Genomic DNA, 14,412 nt, shown 5'->3' on the forward strand with positions numbered 1-14,412 from the left:
AAAGTCATTTAATAATTTAGCTAGGAGTCTTTTTATTTTTTTTATTTTTTTTTATGAGGAAGTTATACATTCATGCTGAGTAACAGAGAAAGAAAGAAAATCTTGTTCTCAAATGGGGTCATTGTAGAGGTCTCCCCCAAGGACAATATATATTTTAGGCTGTACATTAACAGGCTGTTAGTGCACTTCGTAAGTTTTCATTTTCCTGTTGAAGCATGTCTATAGCGTACAAGCTATATAATCTGGAGTAGTTAGGATAACCTTTCCGAAGAAGAGTATACTTTTAATTTGAGAAGTGCATCAAAGCATAATAAAATAAAGTTTTGAACATTTTTTCCATTATTCACGTAAACGCATTTCTTAGAGAGCTTTTTCTTATCTAAGAAGGAGTTAAGTTCTCTGTGCTCTTTTGGACTTTTCCATCCACTTTTTGCTCAAAAACCTAGCTGCCTGCTCAGAGAAATTTGTTACCTCACAGTCACTTTATAAAAACAGAGATCTTGATCCTGTAATGAATTTTGTGTGACACAAATGTACGTGCTGTTCTTGTGGTCAGGAATGAGATGAAAACGTGACCTGCTGAACAATTTGCTGTCCCTTACATTTCTGTACTATAAATGAGAAATTATTGTTGAAATTGCAATTTACAGCCCTAAACGTAGTGTGGGTTGGATTTGCTAATTTCTTGTCCTTCAGCTCTTCATTTTTCACCTTCATTATGCTTTGTGACTTCTTAAAATATGTTCTCTTCCATCACATGCCTTCTCTCACTGTTTCACAACACAGAGTTTTCTTGTTTTCAATGGAAATGTCATGCAACTGGGCAATTTCAATCAGCAAGCAGTTACAGACTGTGTTTGTGTAGAATTGTTTTCATATAAAAGATATCTTAACGTGCAGTGCTCTGCAGTGTTTTCTCTGTCCAAGCTGTGCGTGTGGTGGTTCACATCTCTGACATAGTCGAAGATCGCTCTAGGTGTACACCTTCTGCCAACCAACAGAAGCAGGAATGAGAAATTGTGCTACTGTAATCTCATCTCCTGCAGTAGTTTTCTGGCTGTTTGTATTGTTAGCACGGCCTATGAGCAGTAAATGCTTTCCTGGCCTCTTTTTATACCAAATACTCCCTATTAAATGCTGCAGCTGAATGTCACGTCATGTTGTGCCAGGTGTGGGGTAATTGTTGGATAACTAATGGAGTGGTGAAATGTTTCAGGAAGGTAAGGATAATGAAGAGTTGATTTTGATGTTGGAATTCACCATGGAATTGACATCATGGGAGCACGTTAACCACTCACTAAGTCTTGGTCAGACAGCTTGGCTTCTGTAAATTCATGAGCGTGGCATTTGGGGGCAAGCAGAACATCCGAAAGGCTGGAGGTTGCAGATGGCAATATGTTGTGACATGCTGCAAATGGACCCATCTCGATCCTTTTCACTTCTGCTTCCGGCTTCTAGCTTAATACACTCAGTTGTCACAATTCAGTTTTGAAACAAGCTTCAGGGATTACCTTATGACTGTTTTTGACATCATCAGAAAAAAATGACTAGTGTGACTATTTGTTAATTAATGAATTCAGGAAGTTTTGCTAGCCTTGTGCTGAGGCACAAAAGCTGCATTCAGAGTCTTGTGAGATAAAATCTTCAGATAAAGCACTGTACAGGGTAAGCAATCATTTTGTATTTATCTCACATGGGTGCTGTGAAGATTAATGTGATTTCCTCTTTTGTTCAGAGGGTTTGGAGATGAAGAACATTATGCATGTGCCAAGTTGAGACCTGTGTGCTTTGCCCTGGTTTGTAGGTGCGTGTGTCTGACTGCCATAGTGTGAGGTAGCAGACAAAAACAGTGAGATCGTTTGTTCTTGCAACGCTTCAGAGAACAATACTCCCATGGATTTCAAAATGCGAGAGCATCATCACTGGAGAGATTTTTGGTTTCTGCATGCTGAAATTTGGCATTCCATTGATAGGAACAGGTGACAGTATGCAAAATTTAGAATTTCTTGGCCACGCTGTGAATTATGTTTTGTGAAATGACACTGCTGTTCTTCAACATGTAGTTTCTGCAGTAAACAGGAGGCTAGGAGAGATGAAATGCTGATTCTAATAGATGTGACAGTCCCTCTTCAAAATTCTGAGTGCTGTTCAGACTTGATGCTTAAAACATCCTCTTATCCTCTGGTTGCTGTGTCTTGCTTTGGTGGAATAGAGATGCTAGTCCACACCCATGCACCTGAATACTCTTGATAAATATTCTGTTAATTAGTCACAGCGCACAGTATGTTGAAGAGATTTTCTTTTTTCTTTTTTTTTTTTTTTTTTTGCTTTATAACATAGTTTAAATTGTCCCTAAAACCTCCAAGCAGCTATTTCTGTTAAAACAAGCTACTGAGGTGTTCAAGACCAGGTTAGATGGGGCCCTGAGTAGCCTGGTCTGGTGGGTGGTGTCCCCGCCTATGGCAGGAGGGTTGGAACTGAGTGATCTTTAAGGTCCCTTCCGACCCAGGCCATTCTGTGATTCTATGAAACAATCTTCTGTCCTAGTATAGTAGTCTTTGTATAAGCAAAATTTAATAATTTCTCTTTGAATGCATTAATCTGCTGTCACCAAAAAAACACCTGATGCAGTACTCTCACCTATATGAAGTATGGGGAGACTGAAGTACCTTATTGAACCTTCACATTGAAGGAATTTCTGCCAACTAACTTCTCATGATATCTGAGAGGGAAGGTGCTGTGCTGGAGGAGAGGAGCTATGCTGGACCTTTTTGTCACCTACAAGGAGGGACTTGTTGGGAGCGTGAGGGTCAAAGGCAACTTTGGCCGCAGCAAACATGAAATGGTGGAGTTCAAGATCTTTAAGGGCAGTGAGGAGTGCACACAGTAAGCTCACAACCCCGGACTTCAGGAAAGCAGACCTTGCTCTCTCTAAGGATCTGCTTGGTAGACTACCATGGGATGAAGTTGTGGAGGGAAGAGGGGCCCAACAAAGCTGGCTTTATAAGGGTCACCTCCTCCAAGCTCAAAAGTGAGGCATCCTAACAAAGAGGAAGTCAGGCAAAAATTCCAGGAGGCCTGCGTGGATGAACAAGGAATACCTGGCCAAACTCAAACACAAAAAGGAAGCCCACAGAGGGTGGAAGCAAGGACAGCTAACCTGGGAGGAATACAGGGATACTGTCAGAGCAGCCAGGGATGGAGGTAGGAAAGCTAAAGCCCACATTGAGTTGAATCTGGCCGGGAATGTCAAAGGCAACAAGAACAGCGTCTACAAGTGTATTTGATAGTTAATACTAACACCCTCAGCTGCCTGTGATAGCAAGTTGCTCTGCAAAAACTGGCCTCTTGGAGTCTGTAGCTGATGCTAACCTTTGTTTGTCACCTTTCTGCACATGCTCCGGGTTTGGCTGGGGGGTGTTTGGTCCTGCAGAGCACTGTGCTAAGCTAACACACAGAAAACTGGTTGTAAAGGAGGGGAAAAGTGTCTAGTGATAGAATGGCTTGTTGGTTCTCTTCAATGACTATAAAAATTCGGATTGCTGAGTATCTTGAAGGTATGTGAATGCAAGCGAGTCTTTCTTGTTTTGCAAATCCCTGTCAAGTTTTAACTGGTGTGCTTCTGGGGTGGGATTCCTGCCTGGTTCTCAGAGGTGCAGGTACTCAGAGGAAGAGAGGTATTTCTTCTTGTTTTTGACTGCTTGGCAAGGTTTTGCTTTTTGCTGTTGTTTTTCTCTGGGGAAATATGACCCATTTTAAGTGCATTTTGTTTAATATGCCCAGGACCGTAATTTTAGAAGTCTTCTCTATGCAGTTTTTCAACCTAAAAAGAAGAATAATTTTTACTTTTTATAGTAAGGAACCTGTAGTGCTAGGAGGGGTCAGCTGTTCTTCTGCCTTGGAGTAAACAGTGGTAGTTGGTAAGCAAAGCAGGTTTTTCTGTATTAATTCAGCCATTGCATTCATATGAAAACATTGCAGGAGAAACCACAATTAAATTTACTATCAGTCGCACCCATCAAGTGTGCTTAATGTTTCATGAAACTTTTTTTTTCCCATCTGCCCTATAATTCAGTGTTCTTTGTTTGAAGGTGTGGCTAAAAGAAACAGACTGTAAACTGCAGTATAGAAATGCCTGGTTTTATTTAAAAATAAATTTTAACTGTAGAGGTACATTTGAAGTTTCCCCTTCTCCCCATTCCAAATTACTTTTTTTCAGACAGTATCACAGTATCTAAAGGCAGAAAGTCCGTTTTTCTTTTTTTTTTTTTAAATGTCAGATAAGATTTATGTGCAAGAGAATTGAGAAGTATATTAAAGAATGTGTTACTATCCATCATTTTTAAAGTGGTATGAAGAAAAATAACACTGTGTATGTGTGGCTAGATTTGCAAAATAGTTAAAGGAGCCAAATTCAAGGGTAGTGCATAATGTCAGAGACTATTTGGAGTTACATTTTATTTCTATTTTTTCTTTTGTGTCATCAGTTCAAATTCTGTGGGTCAGTAGTGAGCAAAGATCTGTTGCTGTCTGACAGCTATTTACAGACTTACGTTAATACATAAATATAGGTATTTTCATCAGTAGTTTGAGATGTTCATGCACAGCTAAAAGTAAGTCTCTCCTCAACCTTCAGTCCCAGAAATGTTCTCGAGAATTTTAACAAAGTCTAGGTGGAAAAGGGTCAGGTCTGTGATTCCACCCCACTGAAGGATTGAATCTTTTGCTCTGTGGGCCGGTCTGATTTATGTTGCTTTGTTTCCCCCCTACCTAGTAAAGGTAGGTGCTTCCCACTGGGCACTCCCACATCAATCTTTTTTCTCCTTTCTTCCTAGTGTCTAGTGGGATCTTTGCCAGTGGTCTCTCTTGCTTTTGGTCAGAGGAAAAAGCAATGTGGGCACAGTTTCTTATGTCTAGTGTGGTAGTGGGGAATGGACTGTGCTCAGATGGTGCAGGCAAGCTTCCTGTGGCAGACATATAAAAGAAATTGCTTGTCATGCTGCAGAAGCTCAAGAATACCATAAACTGAAAGTCTCCAGAGGTGGACAGAGCTCTGGAGAGATTCTCTGATATGCTTGAATGAAGTGCTATCTGTTAATTACTATTACAAATGGTTGTGTTGAGAGAAGGCAGGAGACACGGACAGTTTCCACTGTTTTGGACTGTCGTAGAGGCAAGAAGAGATGAGGCAGCAGAAGGGTATACACCTCTGCATCTTTTCCTCCCTTAACCCCAGGTGAGAAATCTCTCCACATCATTTGAAGATGAAGCTCTGAATAGTATGGGTGAAAGAAGTGAAGTCTCTGGCAGTTAAAGGAGTCTTTTTAAGTTTTTACCTAGAATCAAAAGAAACTGTTGGAGAAACTGAATACAGAGAACTGAATTTGACTAATTTTCTGAGAATTGTTCTGCGTTACGCAGGTAAATGAAAGGAACTTTATTGTCTGCTAAAGTAACTTGTCTTGAATTTCTAAGTGAGTTCTGTGTTTGGTCCATGAATATTGAGAAGTTGCCAGGTGGAAAAATGAATCACCTTTCTCCTTGCATAGATTTCTCCCCTTTCTTCAAAAAATACACGCTTAGAGGTTCACGAAGCCAGTCCCCCCATTGTTAGTTTTATCATCTTTCAACCATATGGTATGTTTGCTTGTATGTGCCAAAGTAGTGCTACCAAGTCCAGGTGTCGTTCAAAGTATCTTCTTGGCTGGCTCCCTTAAGCCCAGCAGAGCACCTGAAAATCAAATATTTCTCCTTCTATCTACTTTTAACCGAGAGCTTTAATGAGGTCTTGCCAAAACCTTTAAAACTGGGAACAATCTAAATTACATGTTGTATGGAACCTCTAAGCCAGGGAAATGAATAATTGCTGGAGACTGCTTCTGTGACATCGCTCGGCTGTTTTGGTCGAGCAGAAGTAGAATCGAAGCTTTGCATTAAGGAGCACGTCTATACTTAGCTCATTGTAATGCTCTTAGCATACTTAAATGAGGCTGTTTTATTTTGGTGTCTAAAATTCTTCGTTTAAAGTTTCTTCCAAAATCCCTGTCTCGAATATAGAGGTTTTTGTCACGTTAAGTCATTTATGTGACTGACAAATAAAATTCAGCATAGAATTGCAATCCCAGAGAAATGGTTTTAAAGGAAATAAATCTGAGCAGGAAGATTTAGTATAGGCATGGTAATGCATTTCTGCAGTTACTGGGAGCCAGATTTTGACTACAGACTGCTGGAATCCTGGTGCTGTAGCTGTAAGCACTGATTAGTGACTGAGCTCTTCCCAGGTGTTGAAATTACATGTGCTATTGCAGTGTTAGGAGTTGTTCAGATTCATCATAAAAAAGGACTTTATAAATAGAACGTTTTTGGAGAGGATTGTGCAAATGGTGTTCCTTTCAACTAGCTAAGTTTGGTAGTTGGATGGCCTTGATTGAAAGTAAGCTTTCTTCAAAGTAAATTGCATCTAGCATTAGCCATAGATACTTCAGCTTAAATGCAATTTCCTGCAAACATGGGGTTTTTGTTTTGTTTCTTTTAAACAGCATTAAGAAGTACCTCTCAGAACCATTGACTGAATGTGTTCTGAAGCTTCTTGGTTCATTCGGTGTATAAATGACTGTTACTCATTTATTTCACGTGTAGAAAAAAATGAATTCTACCAAAGCACACTTGAGGAACTGTTCACATTGCTTAAGTGGTTGCTGTCTAGAAAACAAAATGACAGGCAGGTAATTTTGGCCCTGCAGTTTTGGGATATTTACATTTTTTTGCTATTACAGTCTTTTCCCAAGTTATTTTATACGTAGTCTTTAGGTTTATCAGTAATTTAAGAAATGCTTTAATCTCTTCCAGAATTGTGGGAAAGTTACTTTCTTCTGAGCCTTTGATCTCAGACCACCAGAAGAACAGACACTGTAGCAGTGAATCAGGCTTGAAACAGTGAATCTAGTAGGAAGCATCAGTTTCTTGAGTTATTTTTCCTGTTCAGAAGTTTGAAACTATCGCCTCTTTTAGTCCAGTTGGAGTTTGGAGCCAGCTTCTTCATGTATCGATGTACAAAAGTTCCGGCTGATTGTAGTATAGTAGTCTGATCCTGCAATTGGTTGGATGCATGCCTAGCTATATTCATGTTAACAGTTGTCTCAAATACAAAACAAGACATGTGGAAATAACATTTAGTAAACAAGCAGATTGCAGGAATGGCTGTCAGATACCTTGTTGGTTTGATAGTGTATGGGTTTTAAAGAGAAAGTTCAACAAACACATCCTATGAGACTGTCAAGTGAGAATGACAGGGTAGAAAAGCAGGACTGCAAAAGAAAAAGAGATCAAAATAGAGAAATGAGGGAGTAGAAAGAGGAGAACACCAAGTAGGGGCACTAAAAGTGAACCACAGGTATTAAGAGAGAACTGGGAACAGTCAGCTGATGCATTGGCCTCAAAGCCAGGGACTGTGTGTAAGGTTAACCTAGAAATATTGCCTCATGGGGCTTTACCAAGTCATGCTTAGAAGAGCTGAAAATTCTTTTTCCATTTCTTTTTATACCCTTCAGATTTATGGCAGGGGGTGACATACCTACCTGACCATAGGAAATGTCTTGAAAGACTGTGTATTAGCCACCATGATTATTATAATGCTCTTAGAAGAGATGTAATTTTGATGCGCTTTTCCTGTGCTGAGTCAATGTTTGTGTATTTCTGGGATATTTTTAGGGGAAAATATAATGCATTTATTTGCAGTATTTGTTCTTTTTCAGATATCATAGATTGGAAAGGAAGGTAGTGCTTATTTTTTGGTTAGTGATCAAGCTGATGGAATTTAATTGTAAAAGTATAGACCAGACTTCTCACCTTACGACTTAGTAAGATAGCGTGAGTGATAACTTTTGACTTACCTGGGGGGCTTTTTTGTTTGTTTCTTCCCTGAGTGAATTCACCTCTAGCTTTCTCTTCTGTTTTTGCTGAGGGTTCCTTACTGCCTAACACCCCAAGTCACACCATGTCTGAAGTTCTGTGCCGCTGGATAATCCATGGTACAACTCCACACTGGGACAGAGACTGTGGCTGGCATCTGCCTTACTGGATAGGAGTCTGCTTGAAACACTATGAGAGAATATAATCAGATCATAATTATTTCTCAGCTATGCCATTTGTCTAATTATATGTAAGTTTAAAACTATAATTTTGGCAACTTTATATAAATACTGTCAAAGCACTCTGTTTTGTTCTTTGTGCCAACCAAGATACCAGAACTAGAATAGATATTTTCACTTTGTTTTGCTTGGGTTTTGTATGCTGTTCTGGAAGTGTGGATGCACATATGCTGTGTGTATTTTCTGCTGTTAAAGAAGAAGGAGCCCTGGTGACCTTTGTTCTCTCTCTAATGAAGTATGAAGTCTGGGTACCAACAGCAATAAAAATTGTCAGATAAAGAGTAAATCTAGTGTTTTGTTTCAGTCGCCACTTGTACTTTTCTCCATAGGCACTAACTTTTGACTGATACTTGCTTCTTTTCTAGGCAAATCTTACTCAGCTACTGAGTGAGGCTCAAGATCGAAATAAGCATCTTGGAGAAGAGATTAGGGAGCTTCAGCAGAGACTGGGAGAAGTACAAGGGGACAATAAGGTATTACTAACTTACTTTATCAGTAAATAGCCTGGAATATGTAAACTGTGCTGGAGTTTTACATTTACTTCTTAGGAAAAAAAGAAGTAAATGAAAACAATGGGTTACAGTACTTCTAGAAAATTTGGGTTGCAATAAATGCTCAAAACAGTAGAACAAAAGAAGCATGTGTAGGATACCAGTAAGTACAGCTTGTTTTATATTTTTGTATTCTGCTTTTGCTCACTTATCCTTAATTATAAATACTGCATTGTGTCTTGCTTTAGTGATCTCAGGGTTGTTGTTTTTTTTTAATATATTTTGTTAGTAATATTTCCCCTTATATGCATAAACATTTCATCTTTGTCGTGTGATATTTTTCACTGCAATGAAAATGCAAAATGTTAGTAGATGATAAAACCAGGAGAAGCGTAATTTTTCCGTTCAAAAATATGGAGCAGGTGATCACCCTGTTCCCCTTACATAAACAATTTATTTTATTGCTAAATTTAGCAAGTTATGTGGAACATTGCTCAAAATCTGCCATTTGGTATTAATCAAACTCCTGTTGTCTCTGTTAATTGAAATATTTAAACTCAAGCCAAATGTGTGTAACATTCACAGCTGGAGCGTATGCAAAAGTACATTCAGAGATCAAACTAGTGAGAGGTTGAATTTGAGACCAGTTGCGGTGGTTCACAAAGTAAAAAAAATGAGACAAACATTGAGCAGTAACTTTTCCTCCCTGAACTACTGTTTTAATGTTAAGGGATTTAAAAATGTGAATAGAAATAGTTTTATTTTACTTGTTCAAGTGGGTTTTTTCTTTTCATTGTATTTTATTTCAAACATAAGCATGTTGTGATAATGCAATGTTACTCATTGTTTGTCACAAAGGTCTTCCCTGGAAGGGTGGAGGGAGTTGGTGAAATGGTCATAAGAGACCTGAATTTGTAGTATGGGTAGCATTTTGTGTAACTTCCTCAAGTCTTCAAAGACCAGCTTCCCCAGGGCTCTTTTTATTTATATATTATTGTTTGAACTATACTACAGTGTAGAAGGCAGCGCCTTGCAGTTCTCACGTATGAATGTTACTCTATACAGCCTTTCCCAAACCAGTCCTGAACAAGTAACAAGGATTTGTTAATCCAAACAGAACACGAAGGTGATACAATTAAAGCATATTTAAATATTGAGGTTATGTACCTGTTCTAATTCCTTATAACATCGTCATCTTGGTTAACACAGAGCCTGCTTCTTTGTGATCAAAATGGTATTGTTTAGACCTGCCTTTGCAAGTTAACTTGGTACTAGCTGGTTGTCTTTGTAATATCTGTATTCTTGGCATGAATTTAAATTCGTGACTCTCATAAGGAATGGAAGAATATAAAAAGAGTCATTCCACCCACCATGCCCCTGTCCAGAAGGTGCAAAATACTGCATCACTAAATAAAGAGGGGGCGGAATGAATTGCATCAGAGAGGGATTAATTTAGACTAGGATTTTCATTTTTGGAACACACTCTTCACTTTTCTAGTAAAGGAGAAATAGAGCTTATTTTAGAGTCAGGTTGCTGTTTTTTGAAGTGCCTAAAAAAGCATTGCCATCTCTCTGAGGGATTTAACACTTTCCTCCTGTGTCAGGTTTTTCTGCCTTCTAGTTTGGGTGATAAAATTCTACACTTGTTCCCGAAGCCAGTCTGTTCTGCTCATCAGTTCTCCTGTACTGGCAGCTGGGTTACTTCAGGCGCTGAAGTCCAGATAACGCATGGGATATATAAAAACAAAACAAAGAACTATAATAATTTGCTTGTTCTTACATTTTTTCCCCTGCATTCTTCCCTTTGCTTTTACCAAAGTGAGGGAGGGCATCTTGCCCAGCTGGTCTACGTCAACCTTACTTCTGGCAAGAGATGAACAAACAGCTGCTTTTGCAGCAAGTGAAGCTGCTTATGGATGAACAATTCTGCCTATGTCTGAGCAGGGGTGACTCATGCAGGCTTTGTCACTGAATGGCAAGAGCTTTGTAGGACTAAAAAAGAAAAAAAAAACTCTTTAAATATCACACATTAGCTCTATTGATAATAAAATGTTTTGAAGGCTTGACTTGTTTTTAACTGCTTTAATGTTTGCTACTAGTAGGGTACAGTCACTTGGATTAGCAAGAAGACCTTAAACTGCCGATAGTTTACGTGTTTTTGAAATCATGTTAAGTATGTCATCAGTTAGGCAATGACAAATTGCTTGCATTTGTCTTAAATGGACTAATTTTTTCATTTAGTTTCAACTAGAGTCAAACAGGCAGAAATAAAACTTATCCAGGAAGTCTCTGGAAGGATTTGTTGCTGCAGTTTCAGGAATACAGCAGTAGTCAGACTGCAGCACTCCAGCAACAGATATGTAAGACTATTTATTTTTATGATTGATCACAATCTCTTATCAGCTCTGACACATGAAAGCTATTCTGTGTTTATGATACAGTTATTTGTAAATCCTGTCTTTCCTAACATTCTGGCAGCAATGCTTGGAGAACAATTACTGAAACTTAGAGGAGGATAGTTATGAAATCTCCTTCTTTCTCATAAAGGGCAGAAAATGGAAGGCACAAAAGAAACTGGAGGCTTCTGGAAGACTAAGTGACTCAGTTGCCTTCACCTGTATTCCTACCCATGGAAGGACGTTATTTTGTAAGCTGTCGAGGGCAGTGCTAAGTGAGAGGAAGACGCATGGAAAACGATAGCTGCTGTATTACTGACAATTCCTTCTTATAAGGCAGCAACAGTGCAAAATGTTAAATGTGGTGCATATGTTTGGGCAGAACTGGGGCTTAATGTTGCAAATTTGCATAGTTGTGGTCAACCCCTTAGGATTTTGTAGGCAATGTGGTGAAGATAATTGCTGTCAGCAACTGTGGCTAAACACGATGGTTTCTGCCTTCCACGAAGAATTTACTCTTTGTGCTTGTTTCCCTTTTTCTTCTGCATGTTTTGTTGATAACCGAGAGCATAAAACTTTGGCACTGGCATTGTCTTTTGACTCCTAGCCTGCACACCAGCTATCACAGTGATGCCTGTCTGGGGCATTGTGTTACTGCTACAGAGCTGCTACTTCATGGATAATTATTTTAGCTGACACTGATAAAGAGAAAGGTGTAATATTTAAGTAATACAAACTGATGGCTTGAAGCACCGATTGGTTTGGTTAACAATATGTTGGCTCTTGACAAACAGGAGCTGCCTCTGGTAAGGTGCCATTAATTTAAATCCACTCTGCCACGAACACTGTTTACAGCTTCCTGAGGGGTAGTGTTAACCTATTCCGTGGCTGCAAAACGAAGTTGACTGGTTCTTTCATCAGTGATTTCTGAATGATAGAAATAAAAATACAGCAGCCAGAGGGCAGGTGTATAAAATTTATGATAAAACACTAAAATATGAAATAAACCCTTCACCCTCTGGCATAACACGGAGTGTCTCTTTGGGTCACAGCGTTTTAAGGGAAGAATTTTATAGTAGGTGGTGCTGCCTCATGAGACATCCGCAACGCAGAATTAGAGGACTTGGCCTGTTCTGCCCTCTCAACTCTCTGATTGGCCACCTGTCTGGAAGAAGCACTCTCTCGTTTTATGGATTGGTATTTTACTTTGTCTTACGCATGGTTATAGTGCTTCTTTTACTGACCAAATTTGCGTTTCTGAAGCATTCGTTTTGTAAGACTTCATACTTTTTTTTTCCCCTCAAAGTTCTTAGTAAATAGTTTTCCTTTTATTGGCAGACTGTTTGACCTTGCAAGGAATAATTGCTTGCGGATGTAATTGCACCTGATGCACACTCTCTCCCGGGCTGGAGGAGGGTTAGTCTTTGTGCATGAGTCACAGCTCTGATACAGTTCCCAGCCTGGTGCTAGGCGTTACAGAGCTCTGCTCTGCTGCAGGCATCGAGTGCCTTGGTAAACTGTGATTTTTTCCCCTTCCTGTTTCCAGTTTTTCTGAACAAGGTTGAGTCCTTAAAATGTTACTACATTTGTTTCCGACTACCTTTGTTGCTGATAATCTCGGAGAAAGATTATAGGAATTTAATTAATCTAACTGAATTAAATCACATTACCATGCCTTTTGCTTATCAGCCTTTTAGCATTTAAAAAAATAATCCCATAGCTATAAAATCATTCCAGAATTTGCTAGCAGCCTTTTTGAGTTAATAGTTTGCTATTTGTTTTGATAAAAAATTAATAGGAATTGTATCTTCTAGGATCCATTCAGCCTTCCTGACTGAGCTGTAGCTTCTCTGTGGGGAGAGGGAAATGCAGTTTGCCAAAAGGAGTTAAGTGGGGGTGCACTGCTTCCCCTGAGCAAGTGAACTGCTTATCAGATCAAGTGGTACTGGCTTCACTGAGCTGCACTGAACTGGAGCTGAAATAAGCAGGGAGGATGATTTTGGTAGTCTGTCTTGCATCAGCAGGATTTTAATTGGCACATTGCAGCTATAGTGACTGGCATCCCATAAATACCAAAGATAGATTTTAATGTACAATCTTCTACTTCAGAAGATTCATTTTTTTCTAACTCTGCAATATAATGATGTACATTAATTCCTGGGTGCAGTCGAATATGGGGAAAGTCAGGCTGGTTATCATGGCGAGTTGCTCTAGTCTCTGTGGAGCTCCTACAAGATAGGCCATGGGGAGGCAACGCTTTTGCCTAGTTGTACACAGTATAAATAACTGAAAATGTGGAGTGCCTTATAGACTGTTATTGTAATGCTCCACAATTCTTGAAACGTAGTTGGTGTCTGCCTCAGATATTTCATGCAAATGTATTAATTCAAGTCAGGTTTTCAGCAGGCACAAAGCTGATGAGTTCATTAGATGTTTGCACATCTGGGCCAATGCATTTGTGTTGGCCCATTTTTTTGTTTGTTTTTAGCATGAATTAACTTTTGTGAGTAATCAAAAAACACGCAAACAAATTATATAAACAGGTAAACAGGTGTTAATACAAATTGCACTGGTGTAGCGCAGGGATTTTAAGTGCTGTAGGTAAAGTGAAGCTGGGCAAGCTAGCTTATGTCTTTTTTCCTTGACTATGAAAACTGCTTGTTCTCTGCTGCAGATAATTTTAAGATCTGCTTGTAGAATTGTAGAATCATTTAGGTTGGAAGAGACTTCTGAGATCATCTGACCCGGCCTTTAACCTATCACTGCCAAGTCCGCCATTAAACCACGCCACTAAGCACTACATCTACATGCGTTTTGAAGACCTCTAGGGATGGTGGCTCCACTGCCTCCCTGGACAGCCTGTTCCAATACTTCACAACACTCTCAGTGAATTTTTTTTTCCTAATAACAATCCTAAACCTCCCCTAGCACAACTTAAGGCCATTTCCTCATGTCTTATCACTTAGTGCCTGGGAGAAGAGACCAATCCCCACCTTGCTATAGCCTCCTTTTAGGTTTTATGAAATTTGTGAAAACGGTTTTCTGAGAATTGTCTCCTTTGTTTGACCAGAATTGGTTCTGTCACTTCTAAAAAATATTGACCACATTTTCGTGTTCACATGGTCTTTCATCATTTGTATGCTCTGGTGACTATTGTTGCAGGGCCTAATGCAGCTCATGTTATGTTTGAGTGTTTGTCTGGAATTTTTCACTGAGACAAGGATGGAGCCCTCGGCTCAGAAAATTCCCTCTGGTTTAAATACCAGCTGTTTGCCCTGTAAGAGATGAAATCTGACAGCCCTACTTTCAAACACAGGTGTACTCTGATGCTACAGCCCGTGTTCTCTTGCTAATGGAATCTGTCTTTGTAATTAC

At 39.3% G+C, this 14,412-nt stretch overlaps 1 protein-coding gene across 4 annotated transcripts in view; it reads left to right on the plus strand.

Annotated features, from left to right (window-relative positions):
• The window catches only part of CCDC149 (coiled-coil domain containing 149), a 70,078-nt gene that overhangs the window by 10,260 nt on the left and 45,406 nt on the right, over window positions 1-14,412 (plus strand). For all 4 annotated transcript variants that reach the window (XM_040554980.1, XM_040554979.1, XM_040554978.1 and 1 more), the window contains exon 4: window positions 8,516-8,623. In XM_040554980.1, the coding sequence (XP_040410914.1) occupies window positions 8,516-8,623 (108 nt within the window). The remainder of the gene's footprint in view (window positions 1-8,515; window positions 8,624-14,412) is intronic.

Source organism: Cygnus olor, chromosome 4 (assembly GCF_009769625.2).
Source record: "Cygnus olor isolate bCygOlo1 chromosome 4, bCygOlo1.pri.v2, whole genome shotgun sequence".
NCBI classification, from domain to species: Eukaryota; Metazoa; Chordata; class Aves; order Anseriformes; family Anatidae; genus Cygnus; species Cygnus olor.